At 38.3% G+C, this 22,094-nt stretch overlaps 1 protein-coding gene and 1 long non-coding RNA gene across 6 annotated transcripts in view; both read left to right on the forward strand.

Annotated features, from left to right (window-relative positions):
* Positions 1-4,769, forward strand: part of LOC127650556 (visinin-like protein 1) — a 31,191-nt gene extending 26,422 nt beyond the window's left edge. Inside the window, exons 3-4 of the mRNA XM_052136045.1 lie at positions 2,345-2,560; positions 3,023-4,769. Of these exons, the coding sequence (XP_051992005.1) occupies positions 2,345-2,560; positions 3,023-3,220 (414 nt within the window). The 3' untranslated portion in view covers positions 3,221-4,769. The remainder of the gene's footprint in view (positions 1-2,344; positions 2,561-3,022) is intronic.
* Positions 4,770-8,964: 4,195 nt separating this feature from the next.
* Positions 8,965-21,462, forward strand: LOC127650586 (uncharacterized). Of its 5 annotated transcripts, none has more exons than XR_007971462.1 (10): positions 8,965-9,664; positions 9,835-9,956; positions 11,974-12,168; positions 12,308-12,448; positions 13,646-13,768; positions 16,016-16,100; positions 18,256-18,422; positions 18,526-18,638; positions 19,166-19,312; positions 20,391-21,462. It is a non-coding gene; the product is annotated as an uncharacterized LOC127650586 (long non-coding RNA). The 5 variants fall into 5 exon arrangements; XR_007971465.1 differs by having other exon boundaries at positions 18,529-18,638; XR_007971466.1 differs by having other exon boundaries at positions 12,308-12,379.
* The last annotated feature ends 632 nt before the right edge of the window (positions 21,463-22,094 follow it).

Raw genomic sequence — 22,094 nt, forward strand, 5'->3', positions numbered from 1 at the left:
TCAAGGTAGGATCCGGAGTCTGGCGGCATGGAAGGAGGGTCCAGTTTGGAGGCAGGATCCGGTGGCCAAGGAGGAAGCCTGAGGCCGGTGACCTGGGTGGCGGCTTGAGGAAACAAGCGGGAAGAGGGTCAAAGTAGGGGCCGGGGTCTGGCGGCATGGAATGAGGGTATAGATCAGTGGCGGTGTCCGGTGGCCTAGGAGGAGGGTCAAGGTAGGATGCAGGGTCCGGAAGCCTGGAAGGAGGGTCCAGTTTGGAGGCAGGATCCGGTGGCCAAGGAGGAAGCCTGAGGCCAGTGACCTGGGTGGCGGCTTGAGGAAACAAGCTGGAACGGGATCAGGCAGCCTAGGGACAGGAGTGTGGACCGGCAGTCTCAGGGTTGGGATGAGGTCAGGCAGCCTCAGGACAGGGATGAGGTCCGGCAGGCTCAGGTCAGGGATGAGGTCAGGCAGGGGCTCTTGGATTAGGTTGGGGACAAACAGGGTGGCGACCACTGATGAGGAACCAGACTCTGCGGCAGCCGCTGGCAAGGGTCTGGACTGGGCGACAGACACACCGGGCAGGGCAGGTAGGGAAACGGCCACTGAGGAGGTCAGGAACAGCCACAGGGAAAGGTACAGGGTTGTCGGCAACCACAGGTAGTGATTATGGTTGGCGGCAGAGGACAGTTTGGGGAAAGCGGCAGCTGCATGGGAGAGGTCAGTAACTACCACTGCCCAGACACAGAGGAGGGCACTAGCCAGGTAAGACATGGTAAGCTTAACTGGCATATCAACCTCAACAGACAGCAGTGCGGGCTGCAGTAGGGGAACAACCTCTGTGGCCGAGGATGCTGGCAGCGGCAGGAAAAATGGCCTCTGAGGATGCTGGCAGCGGCAGGGGAATGGCCTCCTTGGCTGAGGACACTGGCAGCGGCAGGAGAGCAGGAGCCCTTCTCCTCCTCTTCCTCTTCTGGACGGCCGGCAGCACTGCAGCGGGAATGGCCGCCACCTCCTGGTGGACAGTAGCAGGAACAGCCGCCATTTCCTGGCAGGCAGTAATGCTGAAGAATGAGCCAGGACTGTCCTTCCTCATACTTATCCGTCTCTTAGAACGGGTCATCGGAGGGCTGGGGATCTGACTGACCAAGTGTGGGAGTGTGGGAAAGTCCACGTGTGGGAGCTCTTCCTGGAAGGGAATTTTGGCTCCCCACAATGGAAAACATGATAAACCAAATCCCAAAATCTCAGATTCCCCGGCTTTTCCATCTCCAGCTGACTGAGAGGTTGATTGAGGCAGTTGTTAAAAACCTCTTTCAAGTCAGCCCCATTATAGTCCAGCTTGACCTCTGTGATGAGAAATTCACAGGCAAAGTCCCCCACATCAGCTTCCCCCTGACAGACCTTGTGAATGAGGTCTAAACAAGCAATATTCTGACAGATGGAGAGATCAATGGTTGGAGATGGAAAAAGAAGATGCAAATTTTTTATTGAGTCCTCTGTTGGCCAGTTTGTTCTGTCACAGTTTGGTTGACGAGAGGGCAAGGACTCATAGAGAGGTGAGATGATGGGCTTTATTTGATTAAAAAAAAGAAACAAAACAAACAGAAACAACCTTAAAGGGGAAAACTCTAAGGTCCAGGGCAGAACACTACAGGACAGACTGGGTTCAATACTCCGTGCTGGAACAGACACACAGGGCAGGACAGGAACTGACACAGGAAAACCTAACAGGGTGATAAACCACAATAACCTAGCACATGACAAAAAACACAATGGGGTTAAATGGGAAAGAAAATTAGGAGCGAAATCCAGAAAGCGGGTGGAGCAAATTATTTAATAATGAGGTAAAAATGGGGTGGGGTCAGGACGAGAGACAGGAGAGCACATGGCAAACAACTTAACAAGAACCATGTGCTCACAACAAACATAACAGATCGGACAGAAAGAGCACATGGCAATGAAACCATAATTAGCCATGTGCTCAAACAAACACAAACACAAGACAATAGAGCACATGACAATGAAGCCATCATTAGCCATGTGCTCAAACAAAAAGTCAAGACATGGAGCATGAGTGTCTAGATTCTGAGTCAGAAGCAAGACTGAACCAGAACGGAGAGTCAGGATCCAGACCAAACCATACCAAAGAGTCAGGATCCAGACACCATGCTCTGAACTTGGGACACAGACTAGACAGAAGAAACACAACCAAAGTCGTGTGCTCACACAGAGACATACAACATATGTGTCAGGATCATGAAAAAGGTGATAGGATCCTGACACATAAGACTTCTAATAATTTATAGTTGGGTTACCAGCAATTTAAAGACCTGTTGTTTTACTGAGACTCTTTTGTGTCTTTCAGTTCTTTCCTTATGGTGACGCTTCCAAATTCGCTCAACATGCCTTCCGAACATTTGACAAGAATGGCGATGGTACAATTGACTTCAGGGAGTTCATCTGTGCCCTGTCCATCACTTCTAGGGGAAGTTTTGAGCAAAAACTCAACTGGGCCTTCAACATGTATGACCTGGATGGAGATGGCAAGATCACTCGTGTGGAGATGCTGGAGATCATTGAGGTGAGGGATTCAGAGATTGTTTGGGGTATAATTAAAAGAATAGTAATAATAATTTTCACAATTTTCTCATTCATATCATTCCAAACCTATATGACTTTCTTTCTTATCCGGATGACAAAAGGAAACATTTACAGAATATCGCGGTTCATCTTTTCCATACAATAGCAGTTGATTGAGACTCTGTTTAATGCTTAAAAAGGATCCAAAAGTATCATAAAAGTAGTCTATGCGACTTGTGTATCATATTACAAGTCTTATGAATGCATCCGTACCCAGTTTAAGTAATTTCTCATGATAATCTTGTAGTTCTGTGTAGTTCTTTATATGAAAAGTTTTGGGTGAAATATTCTTTTAAAATACTTACATTTGTATTTGATTTAGGAGTCAGGAAATCTAAAGTTTCTTTCTTGTTCTCTCTGTTTTTCTTGTTCTGTGTCCACCTCATCCTTTTGGAATCTATAGGCAATCTACAAGATGGTTGGCACAGTGATCATGATGCGTATGAATGAGGATGGGCTGACCCCACAGCAACGTGTGGACAAAATCTTCAGCAAGATGGACAAGGACCACAATGATGAAATCACACTGGAAGAGTTCAAAGAGGCAGCCAAGAGTGACCCATCCATTGTGCTTTTACTACAGTGTGATATGCAGAAGTAAGAAAGGAGAGAAAGTGAGCAAGTGGGGTTGGGGGTGTTTAGGAAGGGGAGTTGAACCATGTACAGTCTTTTAGAGAGATTTAGGTAATAGGTGATGAGAGAAATGTACATAAAGTTGAATATATGCTAGAATCCATGTATTTGGGGAACATGGTCTTGAAGGGTAGGATAGAAATGGCCAAGTAGCTAAAGGAATTTGGAATAAATAGTGCAAGTAAGTCAAGCAAGACTTTCACTCACTGCAAGAGATTTTTTTTTATCCTGTGTCATAGGGCAAACCATTTCACTTGTTATACCATTCTGGATGTGCTCCAGTTCTAGAGCGAGTCAAGTTAAAAAGTCAGAAAGTTTGAAAGAGGGATTCCTACTGGACCTTCCCACCTCAAAAATGGCTTTGGACTATCAGTCCAGCTTCGAAATATTCAGCAATGTGACCAACAGACAGGCAGGAAGGCATCTGTCCCTCTTTTAGGATATCCACCATAACTTTGTGGTAAAGAACATGTAGTTCTTTATTCAAGGTTGTTTAATGAACACTAAATTAATACAACATTCTGAATTTTAGCTGTTTCCTGTTGAAAGACCAGATAGCACTAGCATGAATTTCCATGTTGGCCCAGACTTGTGTTTTAGTGCTTATCATTTGGTGCTGGTCAAAATTGCTGGTCAAACAGTATGATCTTTCTAGTGATCTTTCTGGTTGACCAAGGAAGTCTTGCTTATTAAGGTATTTAAGAAACTTATTTGGGACACAAGTGCACCAACATCCTATTCTGGGGACCAGCAGGGCACTAATTTGGTCATACAAAAGGCAAAGGATTTTAGCATTTTTAGGCCTCCTCACAGTATAAGTAAATGGATTTATACATAAAAATGTATATATTGGAGATTGGGGCTAATTACCACACTTTTTACTCCAGTGAATATTTACCGGGGTGGGTTTATTTTTTTAAATACATTTCTGCATATTTACATGCCCTATAGTTTTGGCTAAAAAATACAAATACAGTTCATTGAACAATTATTGACCTTTTGTGACAACATGCCCAAATGGTGTTCCCCTGTTAAATGTTTAGTTTACACAAATATTAAAATCCTCTCATGATTTACTTACCTTTAAACCATCCCAGTTGTTTATGACTTTCCTTCTTCAGTAGAACCGAAGTGAAGATTTTTATAAGCAAATTTCAGCTCACATTTTGTTCATAAAATGCAGGTAAATGGATGCCATCAGGCTGCTGGCTGTTTGATGGTCCAAAAGGCATATTTAGGCAGCCTAAAAATAATCCACATAACTCCAGTCAATCAATTAACGTCTTCTGAAGCAAATCGATAGGTTTGTGTAAAAACTTAAAAATCATCTCCTGCCAGCATTGAGAAGTCAGATGTGTGCGCTTTGCACACAACAGAGGAACAAACGTCCTCTGTTTAAATTTAAAACGTTCTAGTTAAAAACATTCTAATTATTGATTGGTTTCTTACACCAAACTACCGGTTTGCTTCAGAAGACATTAAATGATCGACTGGAGTCTTGTGGGTTATTTTGATCCTGTCTAAATATGCCTTTTGTACCATCAAACAGCCAGCAGCCTGATGGCACCCGTTTACTTTCCTTCTTCAGCAGAACCGAAGTGAAGATATGTACAAGCACATTTCAGCTCAGTTTGTACATAATTGTATGAACAAACCTGAAATGTGCTTATAAAAATCTTCACTTCAGTTCTGCTGAGGAAGGAAAGTCATACACATCTGGGATGCTTGAAGGTAAGTAAAGTTTTCATTTTTGTGAGAACTAACCCTTTAACCCCATCACAACCACCAATATATACACACACACACATACGCCTTTCTTTAAATCTATAATATTAAGAATTGCAGCAAAATTAAATAAAAAACAAAACAATTATGAGGCACAAAATGCCTCAAACAATGAAAATGGTAGTGCACAAAAATATTAAAAGTTTTTTGGCCTATAAATATTGTAATAAAAAAACTACATTTATGACATTTAAAACACAGGTTGTGTGACAGCCTGCCCCGATATAAATGTGACAACCTGACTTTCATAAAAAAATAAAATAAATAAAACCTTTGTCCTAAGAACACATATAACACTTTTGGTTAAAAATCTGCTTTCATCATGTAGTTGACCCTTGCCTGAACGTATGCCAGTGTAGTTTGATTATGTTCGCTAAGGAATGGTTTGGCTTAGGAATAGCATTTTAGAGGTAGATACAGAAAGAAATGTGTGTTTGGTTCAGGGTACGACTGAATTCTTGACCACTTTGTTGGTGCATTCATATACAGTATGGCATTTTTCCCCAACAGACATGTACAAAAATGTCACGACTGCTAAGAAAAGCCAGTCCAACAAGTAATATTGTCCCATCAGAAGAGTTTAAATGCATTTCCATAATCTGTTAGAGACACGGAAAGGTAAAGATTGACGATACCATCACAAAAACATGTCCATCTTCTGATTGTGTTATTGGCCGACATAAAACTGAAATGCCATTGGTGAGTAGACAGAGCGATTTATCATATCAGATCGTACCAAGAAGTGAATAGTATAGTTTATTAGATAGACAATGGACAATATGTGTACATTATGACATTTTGTGCCTATACACATGCTTATATGTACTGTACTTGTAAATGTTTCTCGACCTTAGAACTGCTTAAATAATCACAGCTGCAATCAATGGCTTGTGTGCTAAAATGAAAACTATACTGTATGTATGTGGGGTTTTCTGTCTAGGTGTCGAGGAGGGAAACTAATGTGTACATTTTCTTCACTGTAATATGGTGTGAAAGCTTTAGTGTGTGCGTGAGTGAGTTAATGTAAAACACAAATGCCTCAACCTTTGTATTAATACTTTCTTATGATCTTCACGCCAGTGCTAGGAGTATTAAGCTGCTGTGTTTGTTGTTAACTGGTGTAGCTGGTGAACTGCTTTTTTATATATAATTTTTTATGAGAGCTTTTGTTAAGTTCAGTCTTGATGAGTTCATATCTTTTCTGCCCACTTCTGTTTTACAAGCTGTGTATTGTCAATGTTGATTGGACATGTACCTTTTCTTTCTCTTCTTATATAAGTGGACACAAATGTAAACCGGACGCAGAATGTGTAGTATTTGTCAATGTTACTATGCCGTAATACTTACTTATATGAAAATACTGTTGCACTAAATAGAGTAGAGGCTATACAGCTTTAGTTTTAGACTACCACCCTGTGGTGAAGGGTTTTAATGAAACACCCATCAACCTTCACCAAGTTAATGTGACTGAATTTGCCACATTCACTTAGTTTCACAATATACCACAAGATTGCAATGAGAAGGATCTACTGGATTATTGTGCTACAAATTCAATGACAATGGTTATGCATCTTCATTCAGCTTAATTTAGAAATAGCTATTAAAAGTATTGGGTAAAGCAATACTCATCACTTCAGTCATGTGGTTCATTTTTGCTGTATACACCTTTTTTAATCACAGTTTCAAGTGATTCCTTCACTCAGCTATAAGCTCAATGTGTCATATTTGCCTTTACACTGATTCATAATCTTGTGAAATATGAGTTGGACTTCCTTTCACATTCACACGCACCTCAGAGAATGGCAAGCCAAACTGACATTTAAAAATTCACAGGAAATCAACAATTAAGTTTTTACTAGTTAAAATGCCAGTTCTTGATATGAGGAATGGAATTACTACTAGTGAAAATACAGTTATAAAGTAATTTGTAATATCAAGAATTCAAGTTTTTTTACTAGGGCAAATATAATTAATGGTATAAATAATGTGCAATTTCACTTGTATAATTACATTACTGATATCAAGAATTAGCATTTTAATTAGTGACAAATATAATTGTTTATACCAACAATTCATGTCCTGCACATGATTAAAATTGAGGTTGGTATCACTGATCATTGTTAAATTTTACATGTGAAAATCCAGTTACAGATATCAAGAATTACATTTTTTACTAGTAAAAATTAAATTTTTTATATCAAGAATGTGTGTTCATACGAGTGATGACATCATTATTAAAGTGTTAAAAATGTCATTTTTACTAGTGCAAATATAATTACTGATATCATTCCACTAGTAGAAATTCCATTACTGATATAAAAAATTGGCATTTTAACTAGTGAAAATTGTCTTGTTGATTTCAACAATTAAAATCCTTCAAATTATTAAAAGTTAATTCAGCTTGCCATACTAGGGGGTCATTTGAAGTCTCTGAATATAAAGAATTTAGAACTGCTGCACCGTTAATCAATGTATGGCCTATTATCTTTCACATTGCTTCTTATATCTAATGATCACAGAACAGTTTACATAAATTGGTAAAATGGTCTAGGGTAATGATAATGCGAAGTACAAATAGGGTCTTGTTGTGCAATATTTTGATTCAACAATAAAATAAGACGAAACAAAATAAGACACATATGCCACTAAATAAGACCAATATCAGATTTTCTGTGCCAAAGAGTTTATTAACTTAATATTGGAACATTCAGATGCAACAAGGATCTACATTTGTAACCAGATAATTAAAAATCTATTTTGATCAGATTTACATTTATATTACAGGTTGAAAAATGCAAGACCGCATTATTATCATGTGCATAACATTTATGATTATGCCCCCCTCAGCACAATACAGAAAATAATTGTGTCCAATTGTGCAATACAATGCTTTGTGTAGGTGCAGTACATTTCTGTCTGGTTTCTGTTCACTTTTTCAATATGGTTAAGCTCCTTGAACAAAGACGAGTAAATATTTTTGTTACATAGAGAATTAAATATGTGGATGTCTACTGAATCGTCACAGACTGTGTGTGTGTTTTTTTCATTGTTACTAAATAGGTAAATGTTGTCTTACACTGTCACCAATTTCTCTGTCTCTGACACATACAATTCATGCAAATATTTAACTTTTTATGCAGACCTGGGCAGTATGAGTCACACTGGGGAGGTGATGTCATGATAAATGCTGTTGTCATGGTTGCAGGGCTGTAGCTAACACATGATGTGTGATGATGGGGGAATTGTATAAATGTAGACCTTCCTTCAGGGACAAACACATTCACATGCAATTTCCCAACAAATTGATACACTCAAGGCTTAAAATAGCTCTGCACCATTCGACTCATCCTGTCTGTCACATCTTGCTCATAAACCATGTTTTGGTCATTTGTTTTTACAGTTTTCCTTTTGCTCTACACACCTGAGTCTACACACTCCAGCCTGTTGTATGTGTCTCATAGCTGATGAAAAAGCTAATTAAATTACACTACATATAGACACATTGCATATTTGTCATGCTGGGTTTATAACAGCACAACATAGTGATTTCCATAAATGAAAGTGAGTGTACACTAGGTGCAAATCTACACCAGCTCTGCCCTTGTATATGATGTTCATCGTGAACTCATATTCTATTCAACAAAAAGTAGAAAGTGATGAGGCATTATTTATTTGTTTGTGGGGTTGTTTTTGTTGTTGTTGTGTTGCAGTGAATTCATTTTTTATTTAAGCTGATGTAAGGAAAAACAGTTTTATAGTTTGAAGTTATCATAAATAAGAAACCACAAACCACATTGTTAGATATTTTTTCATTTATATTACAATAATTTTATTTTATTGTATATTTAAATTAATTTCAATATTTTGAAATTATTTTGAAATCGCATCTCATGACGTGACCTTGACGTCACTTCCCGACAGAACTGTTTTTGGAATAGCTAAAGCTGTACTACAAAATAAAATAGTTACACTTAATACCTCCAAATTGTCGGTTTACAACAGAAATAAGACAAACGTAAGGGATTTGACCCTTTAAAACTTTTCGAGCCGAAATAAGTTCTGCAGTTATACTATTTAGTATTTGTTTATGCTACAATTAGCTGCCGGACCCTATCCAACAACAGCGGTATTGCATTAATAGCAGCAGTAACGTATAACTAATATCAAATATTCATTTGTATGGTTCATAAGATGTATGAAAATGCTGTACACTGGAATTATGCTTGTCTTTATAATGTAGGTGATACGATAGTGACGATTACTTTGCCCACATTTGCTTGCGTGCGACGTTGCTATGGCAACAAATGCAGGACGCTTTCATTATAAACAACGAAACAGTGTGCAGCAGTTTCTAATTAATTGACCGCTTCGTTCAATACAGTAGGAGCGTTGTAATATCGTCGCTAGCAGTGTAGATTACACATGTTTAGTAACATCAGTCCCTGTAATCACCAGTAGACTAAGATATCAGAATGCCATACTACCATTACTACTTCTGCCACTCTTAATCCTCTTTGATATTAATATATTTTTGAGCCACAAGGTGATGATGGAGGAGCCAGGAACCATAGAAGTGACAGTGAAAACTCTGGATTACCAGAAAAGGACGTTCACTGTCAGGGAAGAGGTGTGTTCATGTGTATGATCAGTCAAGTATGTAATCACAGTGAGAAATTTGTGAGTTTATGCTTAGAGGCTATATTCAAACGCTGGTAAAAACACTTTTTATGTAGAAAAACAACTACATTAACATGATGTCAGAACTTCAATTGAAAACTACCATTCTTTTTCTCTCAGTGGACAGTAAAGCAGTTTAAAGAGGACATCACTTTTGCTGTTGAAGTCCCAGTGGATAAGCAGAGGTTGATCTACCAAGGTAAAGTGCTGCAGAATGAGAGGACACTTATAGGCAAAATACAGTGAGTCATGTTATTTTAACATGTTATGACATTTTCCGTTTGTATCTGATGAATGTGTACTTGGGCTGGGTGATATGTAAAAAATATTTTAGCGATAATTGCCTTAAAAAATATCACAATATCCCATTAGATGGTCAACCCCCTGCCGAGGGTCAGTGATTTTTCTTGCTTTATTGATTTTGGTTTAAAAATGTAATTAATTTATCGAAACATGAAAAACGTAAAAAAAAAAAAAAAAAAAAGATATTTCTAAATTTATATTGCACTTTAAACTAAACAAAAAAGCAATAAAATAATGAAGTGATAAAAAAAATCTTATTTAATCTCCTCCCCAAATCAAAATATTTACCGTCTCAATCTGCTCCATTTGCCATCATGCAAGCATCCGTCAACGACAATAGGTGGAAAACTACTAATAGCCTATATGATGTTTTTCCTTGAATTTCATTGTTTTTTGAAAATGTACAGAAATTTTAATCAGAAGATTGCAACACACTCAAAAAAAGTTGGGTCAGTCAAGATTTTACCGCTGTGAAACATCACCATTTCATCTCATAACACTTATGAAGCATTAGGGCACTGAAGACACAAGTTCATCCAATCATCCATTATGTAGGTCTTTAGCTGCACAATTGTATGGGGTCTTTGTTGTCGTATTGTGCGCTTCATTCTCAATTGAAGATGGTCAGGTCTGTGGGCAGGCCAATCTAGCACCCACACTGCTCACACAGCCATGCACTTGAAATCTGGGCAGTATGTGGTTTGAAGTTGTCCAGCTGGAAAATGCAGGGACGTCCCTGGAAAAGATGGTGCTGGATGGCAGTTTATGCTGCTCCAAAATTTGTATATCTATCTGCATTCATGGTGTTCACACAGATGTGCGAGTTACCCATGCCATAGGCACTGACACACCCCTGGCCCATACAGACACTGGCTTTTGGACCTGACGAGGATAACAGCTTGGATTGCCCTTTTCCTCTTTGGCCTGGATAACAGGATAGCTTTGTTTTTCAAAAACATTTTGAAATGTGGACTCATCGGACCAAAAAACACAGTTCCAGTGTTCTACTTTCCATCTAAGATGAGACTGAGCCCAGAGAAGTTGGCGGTGCTTCTGGACAGTGTTGATGTAGTGCTTCTGCTTTGCATAGTAAAGTCTTAACTTGCATCTGTGGACGCAGCAGTGAATAGTGTTGACTAACAGAGGTTTACTAGTAATCCCAAGCCTATGTTCATGACATCCATTACAGATGAATTATGTTTTTTAAGACCATGTGCATTCAGAAGTGGTTTTCATCTTACCCTTTACGCACCAAGATTTGACCAGATTCCTTGAATCTTTTAACTATGTTGTGCACTGTAAAGGGTGAAATGCTCAAAATCCTTCCTATTTGTCTTTGGGGAGACATTGTTCTCAAAGTGCTGGATTATTTGCTGAAGCATCTGTTGGCAAATTGACAAGTCTCGAATGATCTATGATGATGAAGGACTAGGCTCTTTTTGGAGGCTCCTTTTATACTGACACATTTGCCTCACCTGTTTAACATTTTATGTTTCACATCACATTGTTATTTTAACTCATCAAATTGTTATTAGTCTTAAATTGCCCCATCACAAATTTTTTGGAGTGTGTTGCAAATCATCTGCTTTGAAATTAATGTACATTTTCAAAAAACAATGAAATTCACAAGGTAAAACATCATATAATGTGTAGTTGTGGTTCTTTCAATAAAGCAAAGGGTGAATATAATTTACAAATCACTCATTTTTGGTTTTATTAGCATTTTTCATACTGTCCCAACTTTTTTGGAATTGGGGTTTTATAATATTATGCATATTTATAGCTACTTGTGGTGTCATACTGAATTTGTTTTCTTAATTGTAATCATAATGCAGTATGTCCTTTTTAGTAAATTTTTTCAAAAAGTGAAAACACTTATATGTAGTTTAGTCATAAAAACAAGCAAACATGTTTTTATTCAAATTATATTAAAGATAATTTCCCACGGTTTGATAGAACATGTCTTGGTCATTTGTCTTGGAGTGAGCACCTCCTCAGAGCTGTCAATCTTGGGGTGCAAGAAGCGGTGTTTCCAGCTCCTCTCAATCCTCCACCTTTTCAGGAGCTTCCCACAACCGTAATTCCAACAACTTCGTTATGCTTGGGACTTTTCATTTACCAGTGAACATCATGGATCAACAGCAAATACAGGTTTACAGTGCTTTCCTCATGTCAAGAGATTAAAAAGTGTGTTTGTGCGCATGTGATATGTGACAACATCAAATTGCACTGTCAAAAATATGTGCATGGGTTTTGTTATTAAAAGCATTCTGTCTATACCTCCTCCTAGATGTCAGTGCAGCAGATGCTTGCTGGTGTTTGAGAAATGGGGCAGAATGTCAGATTGATCACCAGCACAGGAGTGAGTCATCCACGTATTCCAAACCTCCCTACATCCTTCTAGCCCCAACTTTTAACATATTTAATTAAGGTGGGTAACTGAGAACTGGTTCTTATTCAGAACCTGTTATAATAAAAAAATACCAGAACTGAATCCATTTAATGCATTCTTCCACCATTATGGATAGATAACTGCTATAAAATGCTCTGACAGTGTTTCCCGAAGCGCCGCTTCTGAATCTACAGAGCAAAGCATAAAGTGGGAACAGTGTAGTCTGATTCCTGAACAAATGACTCATATGAGCCTTTTTTTTTTAATGAATTTAAACTTACAACCTGACCAGTGTACTCCCGATTCTGACTCTTATGAGCTGGCTCTTTTTAGAGAATCAAAAACATACAGCCCAACCAGTGTTGTCCGATTCCTTAACAATGACTCTTATGAACTGGCTCTTTTTAGAGAATCCAAAACATACAGCACAACCAGTAGTGCAATTCCTTAACAAATTTCTCTTATGAGCCTTTTATTTAATTTTTTTGAGAATTAAAAACATGCATCCCAACTAGTGTAGTCCGATTCCTTAACAAATTATTCTTATGAGCCAGTTCTTTTTAGAGAATCCAAAACATACAGCGCAACCTGTTTAATCCAATTCCTTTACAAATGACTCATATGACATGGTTCTTTTTAGAGAATCAAAAACATGAAGGCCAACCAGTGTAGTCCGATTCCTTAACAAATGACTCATGAGCCGGTTTTTTTTTTTTTGGGAGAGAGAGAATCAAAAACACGCAGCCAAATCAGTGCAGTCTGATTTCTTAACAAAAGACTCTTATGTGCCAGTTCTTTTTAGTGAATTTAAACATACAGTGCAACCAGTGAAGTCCGATTTCTAAATGAATGAATCTTATGAGCAGGTTCTTATTAGACAATCAAAAACATACAGCATGACCAGTGTTGTCCTATTCACAAATCAATGACTCTATTGAGCTGGTTCTTTTTAGTGGATTAAAAGCATACAGAAGGCAATAAATCCAAGAATAATTTAATTTCTTATTTCTAAAAACTTTTTTTTTTCAAATCTTTAATTGAATCAGAATCATTAAATGCCTTACAATTCTTATCCCTATAGTATATCAATGCTACCACTGTAGATTTAGTAAGAAAGAAGTGTAATGGAACACTCAAAATGTATTTCTCTTTGGTGCTTTGTCTAGTCATAGACATAGCCCTTTATTTGAAATTTAATTAAATCTAATCTAGAATCATTTATTTCCACTCTCACAGAGCAGTGGCTCAGTGGATGTCCACATCAGCGTGGACCAATCAATGCAGAGCGAGCCCAAGATGAGGCTCCAGTTGGCAGAAAACTTACTGAGAGAGACTCAGGCTTTAATCCACAGACTTGAGGTTTGTCTCTCCGACCTTGACATCCAACAAAAGCAACAAACACCATACAGTTCTTTTTTCTTTTTGATCTTTAAGCATGCTAATGTGATATATACCAGTAGAAAAAAGACTTTGGAATATTTAGATCCTAGGCGTATTTTCACTTACAGACAGGGGCGTGTCTAGGGGGAGGCTGGGGGAGGCAGTGCCTCCCCTAGGATAAGCTCTGCCTCCCCTGAGAATTTGAGAAATAATCTGTCCATCTGATGATAAATTACAATTTAAAAGTGGATTGTTTTGTGCATATTTTTCCATCGCTAGCAGATGAGTGAGGTCTGACACAACAAAAATCCAGTTTTGGCGCTGTTTCACAGTGCGCGCGAGCTCGGCGTACGCGCTCAGAAAAAGTGCATTATGTCAGAACAGAACGCCAATGAAATGTTTACCTGGCAGAGCTTTAAAGCACGAGCAAACAATTAACTTTTGTGATTGCGAATAAGTGCAGTGTCCTGTGAGTGTAACTCTACCGCTGCATTAACATATGATGTGAATGTACGTCGAGTTTTCGGGGACTGATCGAGGCACCAGAACTGCAGCTGATAGAATGTGCGGCGATGAGAAAGCAGTGTGCAGTGCACTGTATGCGTTGCACGAGCAGCGCGAGATACTTTCACATTCTCTTTGTACGCATATACACTCTTTAATAGACGTATTCACATTAAAACCCAATTTAATCAACGTATTCAATGCATTACTTCTATACAGATGTATATATTAATTTGCTCGAGCAATTAAGTGGAAAAATATTTAACCATGTATTTATATTAAAATTGCAAACATTTTAAATTAAAACTTAAAATTGACAAAAACAGCAGACTCATACCTTTACTTTTGCATTTAAATTTTAATACAATAAATCTTGCATTTCACAAAGAACTTGTTTTTCCACCTCCACGAATGAGACTAGAGTCGTTCATTATCCCGCCTTGTTGAGGTCAATTTTAGTTTTCCTTGCTTTACCCCGGTCTTAAAGTAAAAATGAGACAGTGAAAAATAGTAGTATTTAAATACATTTATCTAAGTCTATTTTGACTATAGGTCTCAAAACTCCTCCTGTAGCCCCTTAAATAAAAAACGAACAGTCCTAACTAGAACGTTCATTAAAAAATATGTAGCCTATTGCTTTTCTGTTGGCCGTTATTGGGTGTGTGTCAGTCTGCTGCCGGATCACATTAACAACCAGAGTGCGCAGTAGTCACAGTCAGACAGTCACTCTGCACACAGACGATATATATTTTGAATCTGTTGGCAGCTCGTGTTACAAGGCTCACTGCTCACAACTTTGTTATTTTCTCATTTAATGCTAGTGTGTACTTATAAACTTTTCATGAAAGTTTTGTATTTGAACAGTTAAGTTTTGTTTGCACTTTTTTTTGTCATTTTTGCAGGCTATTAATTTCTTGGGTAACATACCCTAGCTCAGGCTGCTTAGCTACCTGCTAGAAACTTAAATTGCTAGTCTCTAGTCAATGAAGTTGGCACTGAAGTCAATGAAGTAGACTTTGGATGTAATAATTAGACCAGTTTTATTAAACATAAAAAATGCATAAGTGGCTCATTAAAAAACAGGCACCTTGTCATTCACCCTCCATGCAAGCTGCCTTTGTCGAGCTCAGCACACCTGCTAGTAACAGTGAACATGCTGCCTCTGACAAGCCCAGTACCTCTGCTCCCAACACTGAGCAGAGCCTTGTTGCATCCACAACGGCAAATCCTCCAAACGCATGTCCTCCACAAAATCCACATGCACCATCCTCCAGCTCTGCATCTGTGTCCTATACAAACGTGACTTCAGATTCATTTAAAAAACTCTCTCGTCTCGGTTGCCTACTTGTGTAGCACGTCTTCTCACAAGCAAACACCTGTCACTCATCACCAGGCAATCACCGTGAGCTGATATATGAATCTGTCAATAATAATAATAATAATAAATAATAATAATAATATCATCATCATATTATTAATGTTGACCTGGTTTAACTAACTTTTATGTGATAGCCCTATAGTCTAATAGGGGCCCTGTGCCTATCTCTGGGTTCCTGGCTTAGAAAAAGATATGCACTAAAACAGATTGTGTGTAGTATAGCTTAATTTTATGCTCGATTTTTTCAATTGTTTATGTTGCCCCCCCAAACAAGCCAAATGCCCCCCCAAACATGATATCCTGGTAACCCCTCTGCTTACAGATAATTAAATAATTTGTTTCAGGGTCAGTCAAGTGAAGAATCTTCTGAGCAAAAAACAGAACCACCTTCCTCTTCATCCTCCATGTCACAACTCACTCTGGACCAAAGTAAGAGAGGAATTCACTTTTTTTATGCATTTACATATTCAAGTTCATATTTTAACCTCTAAGTCATTTGTACATGTGATTTATTTTTTTAGGAAATTTGCAAAGATTTCAAACAAACTTCTTTCACGTTGTCATTATGGGGTATTGTTGTAATTTTGAGGAAACTTATGAATTTAATAAATTTTGGAATAAGGCTGTAACGTAACAAAATGTGGAAAAAGTGAAGCGCTGTGAATACTTTCCGGATGCACTGTATGTTATACTAAATATTACACTAAAACACGTAATTTTCACGGCTTGTATAGCTAATGCGCATGGCATTCTCAGGTTCATAGAGAACTCATCGAGTTCTGTAAGGCGGGACTTCCTTTCTACATCCTTTGACTGTTGGGTGCTTACAAATTCTTGGTTGGGCATTTCAATTTCATTCATTTAAATAGAAGTGACCCATCCCTTCTAAATAGTCTCTGCCTTGAACCAAACCAACCAGCTCTGAAGTGAATCACACAACATTGCAAACTTTGATTTTGAAAAAAAAAAAAATGGTACAAGACTGCATACTTCAATTCTTTAATGCAGGAATGTACTACTCCCATGAAGCATTGTGAATGGTATATAAATCAGAACAACTGAATGTGAATGTGTATGTAAAACTGTTGTTTTAAGGTAATTGGTGATAAATGTAAAACATTATATTTTAAAGGAATATTTCAACCAAACATTTTAAATTATCTCATCATTTACTCCATCTGAGAAATTAATGACATTCTTCCTTCTGCAGAACAAAAAGATTTTTAGAAGAATATTTCAGCTCTGTAGGTCCGTACAATGCAAGTGAATGGGTGAGCAAAACTTTAAAACTCCAAAAAGCACATAAAGGCAGCATAAAAGTAATCCAAATTACTCCGGTGGTTTAATCCTTGTCTTCTGAAGCGATCCAATCGGTTTTTAATTAGTCTAGAGCACACCATAATATAACTCCTTTTTTGAATGGTTTTATTGCTTTGTCTCCTGGTACTCAACATGCACTTAAGATCTGTGAAGATGTTGTGTTCCGGAAACAGAAGACAAGAAAAGCACAGGCCCAAGATGGTGTTTCGTCCACTTGTCTAAAATCCTGTGCTGACCAGCTGGTCCCCATCTTCACGCATATCTTCAACAGATCACTGGAGCAGTGTGAAGTTCCCTGCTGCTTCAGATGCTCCACAATCATCCCCGTCCCAAAGAAACCCAAGATCAAAGGACTAAATGAATACAGACTTGTCTCTCTGACGTCTGTGGTCATGAAGTCATTTGAGAGACTGGTGTTGGCCCACCTGAAGGACATCACTGAACCCTTTCTGGATCCCCTTCATTTTTCTTATAGAGAAAACAGGGTTGTGGATGATGCTGTCAATATGAGACTGCATTACATACTTCATCTAGACAGACTTTCATCTTGACGTGTCCAGTGTAGACAGCCTCAAGCCATTGCGTCGCGTCAACAGACGCACCGGGTGTAGACAATGTGTTAGAAGGCTATGGAATCATGGACCCCATTTCCACCTAGTTTCGGTTGATCTGATCACAAGTGGTCAGCACTAAATACAGGTGGGAATGCGGTCCATAACATTATGTGATTGGATCACTGAAACCACATACAGAGGTAATCAAAAACACACATGACCAAATCGCATTTGAGGTGTAAACACTAATCCACCACCCCTCTCATGTCAATCAACCGCTGTGGTAAAACAGGAATTTAAACATTGTCGTGCTGCTTTAAAATAATCTAAAAATCATCCAGAACATTTGAATAAGCAAATTCATACACAAGCAGCAGAATTTTTTTTAGTGGATCTGTTATCAGCATGCAGAAACAAAGATGAAAAGCACTTTCAGCACTACACACATCTCAGGTTAATACAGGTACCCAGCTAACGTTACAAATACTTTTGCTCGAAACGTTTCGTTTGTGCTTCGATTAAATTTCAGCTACATCTGGGAGAAACAGAGTTAGAATACGGGATACAAGGCTGAATAGAATACGGGATGCATAAGTCAATGTTGGCCTTTGCTTAATGAAAGTCCCTTAAGGCCTGTACAGAACTGGTTCTGTATCCGCACTAAAAGCTTTCTGCTAGGACCGTAATTGTGATTAAACCGTGTGTTCCAGATGGAGGAGAGTCTGTCTCCTGCCCCTGCTACCACTGCGGAGGAAGTCAAGGCATCCACAGGAAAGGCTGCTGATGGTGAAGAACCACCACACAGGCCATTATAGAGGAGATATGAGGAGCCGTAGCCTTGGCAACAACAGAGTCAAATGGAGAGGAGGAGCCATGGGTAGCCACAGATCCCCCTCTGAGAATCACATTGTTTCTATTTGCTGTTTTACTTTGTCTTTTGAGAGAATAATAATAAAACTGTTTTGATGTGTGTTAATAAGAAGTGGGTACCCATCATAAGACATGACATGCTGAAAAAGAGGAAGATGAAAGCACAGCTCTCACAGCTCTGTCTGATGCTTATCTGCATGGAATGCCAGCCAAGAGGATGAAGGTCGGTGGTTTTTGCATGTCAACACTTGCTAACCGTGCATTCACCCAAAACAAGGACACTTCTGTAGATCACTAAGGGCACCTAGACTCTAGAAAAAGCTAACGGATTGTCTGACGAATTGGAATGCATAAGATGTGGTTTGAGAGGTGGCTTGAAATCAGAAAGCAATAGAATTTCCAAAAGCATAACTGGACCTGACTCTGAAATTCTCATTTGTCAGTGGATGCCTCTTTTTCAGAGTACATTGCAGAAAACTTCCAGTTCTCTCAAGTTGGGGTTGCAGTGACAGAGTGTCACTTTCACAAACCCTTGAATTGTTCCTTTATGTCCTTGTGATGCACTCACATCATTGAAATTGGTTTGCATTGTTCACTGACGTATATAGGTGCCATAATGCTAAATAATTAAGGAAATCTATTCATTGCCATGACCGGATATCCTTCCTTTACATGTACTTCAGCTGATATTTTATGGCTTGCATTATATTTTCCCATTACGTTCATTCTGCTGTGCGTTCTTTCTCATAGACTAGACAGGGTGAGGGTCCACAACTCTCTCTTTCTGAGGCCGTAAGTCAAGCTGCCAGAGCTGCTGGAGTTCAGCCTGTTACAACACCAGACAGCCTACAGGGGGAGCTGGAGGCAACAGAACTACAGGAGGCATACACACAACAGGTAAGAAAGGGGTTTAAATTGTTATTAGTAGGGGTGGGAATCAACATGGACCTGGCAATATGATATTATGTCGATATCTTCCTGCTTAACTTCATCATTGAGCCATAGAATTAGCATAGAGCATAGGCACATAAGTATCAAAGAAAACAAATAGCATATCTTTAAATGAAATCCCTTGCTGCAGTTCCTACCACTCTGAAAAATCTTTTTTAAACAGTTATAGTTATAGGCTTATATTCTTATGTATTTCTTTGTTTTTGTTTTTGTCTATAAGAAATAATGCGTGCTGACTTATTCTGCCATCTCACACACTTGTTCTGAGGGGTAATCAATCTTTTTTTCACCTAAAAAATAATGACACCTAATATGAAGTGGGACCAAATAATACTATGTGAAGAACTGAAGTAAAAATGTGGATTCTTGGTTGTGATGCAAATATCTCTTTTTGTATGAAAACCGAAAATTGTATTTTCACGTGAAAATCTTTGGTTGCCGACATTTTGGTACAACATGCAAAAATATGCTAGAAATGCCATGCTAAATGTTAAAACTTGTTAGCTGTGGCTAGCAACATGCTATAAACTCCTAACAACATGCTAAAACATACTAGCAATGCCTAGAACATGCTAGCAACACCTAGCTAGATGCTAAAGCATGTTAGTAATGTCTAAAAACATGCTAGCGATGTTTAGCTAAAAGCTAAAACATGCTAGCTATGTCTAGCAACATGCTATAAAGTCCTAACAACATGCTAAAACATGCAAGCATCTATCATTAACATAATCATTGTAGATAAAAATCTATCTGTCTGTGTGATGGTTTAATTAGCTTGGTGGTTGTTTGTCTTACGGTAATACCTGTATAAACTTAAAAAAAAAAAAGACTTTGTCAAGCCATCATTTCAGTTTGTGTCTACAAACTTTTTATTAACAAACTTTATTAAAATATTGCAATAATTTGAAATACATTTACAGTATATTTTTTGCCCCACCTGTAGGATTTAAAAATAAAGTCTATTTGACTGAGAATTAAAAATACTTTGAAACCTTTTTCATTCTTAATTACTTTTGTCTTACAGGTGAAGAGTGTTATACAGAAAAGACTGAGTGATGATCCAGACTATAGCCACCAGCGATTCCCCAACACACACAGAGCTTTCTCTGAGGACTCCTAACCAACAGCTCATTTTACACATCTGTTTTCTCTTCGTCAAATGCACGACCATGATCATGATGTCTCGCAGGGTACAGCCAATAGCTTCTCGCTCTGTGAGGGAACCAGTTGTTTTGAAATCGGCAACTGTCACACGCAACTCAGATGTTTGCCATAGTCAAATGTGTGGATAGTGACTCTAAATATAGACGGAACCTGTGAAGACCGTAATAGAGGAGCTGGGCTGCTCTGTGAAGAAACTAGACTTTCTTCCATTTATGTCGTGTGCAATATTCAGAACAGCATCTTATAGTTTTTCGATGTCACTGAGTCGTCTCAAAGCCAGATTTACACTGATATGATTCATGTGTCCCTGTCCATTGTAAATAGTTGCATATTGGGGCAGTGGTGGCTCAGTGGTTGAGGCTCAGGGGTTACTGACCAGAAGGTCGGGGGTTCAAGCCCCAGCACCACCAAAATGCCACTGTTGGGCCCTTGAGCAAGGCACTTAACTCCAGGTTGCTCCGGGGGGATTGTCCCTGTAATAAGTGCACTGTAAGTCGCTTAGGATAAAAGCGTCTGCCAAATGCATAAATGTAATGTAAATTGCTGTAATAAGTTGTTTTAATAATGACAATGATAGCAGTTGTAATTCAGGCACAAATACATGAAGATACTTCATTTCATCTGGACCAGCTCAATGTGTAGATAATGCCAATATTTTGCCAAGTTCAATGTTTACAAGGTCCAAACATATTGTACAGCACTGCATAAATCATCACTTAGGACTTTTAAGTATGTAGCCAAAGTGATGCTTTGCTGTTATTTGTCAGTACTCCTTGCATGCCAAAATCATACTGTTGACTCCCAAATTCATGCTGTTGAAGAATGTGGCTGTTCTGAAATAAAAATGGTCCATGTCTCGAATGACTTATAGTTAAAGAAAACACAGCTGTATGCTTCCATGTTTGTTTCGGCCACTAATAATCTTGAAGAAACTGGAGTGGATTCATTAAAACAGTCTTAAGAATGTAATTATTCTTAACTAGTTTTTTCTTCATATTTTATAACTCAAGAACAAAAATGAAGAATATTTGTATTCCAAAAAGACATTTTAAGATGTTCTTTATGAATTGCACTTTCTTGCAACTGTATTTATTCAAAGAAGATTTTTGTGATTCTGGCCTCTGAATTCCATTTGCTATGATTACATTTTACAAAAATAAGTTTCACGTCACTTACCACAAATTGATTGTCCTACATTCTTAAAGAGGTAAAATTGTGGCACCCAGGAAGTAAAATAATCTGGACCCTTTCAATAGCGAAGACCAATTGTTATTTTTACACCAACTGTAGTGTTGTATTTGTCAAGCTCAACCATTCAACCCTGTCATAGTAAGAAATAGCATTAAACAGGGTTATGGAAATTGCCCATGTTTATTGTGCCATCAAGAGGTGAATGAAAAACTTTTCCAAAGATTAAGCATCTTCTTTCACTGTCATGCTTTTGAAAAAGAAAAATCCATTATATGCTAGTAATTATTTGGCACATAAAACAATGATAATTCCCTAATCCAGAGAGAACCCTCAATGGCTCAATTGGGCTTCTAGTCAGTTAAATCAGGTGATT

Source organism: Xyrauchen texanus, chromosome 10, assembly GCF_025860055.1.
Source record: "Xyrauchen texanus isolate HMW12.3.18 chromosome 10, RBS_HiC_50CHRs, whole genome shotgun sequence".
NCBI classification, from domain to species: domain Eukaryota; kingdom Metazoa; phylum Chordata; class Actinopteri; order Cypriniformes; family Catostomidae; genus Xyrauchen; species Xyrauchen texanus.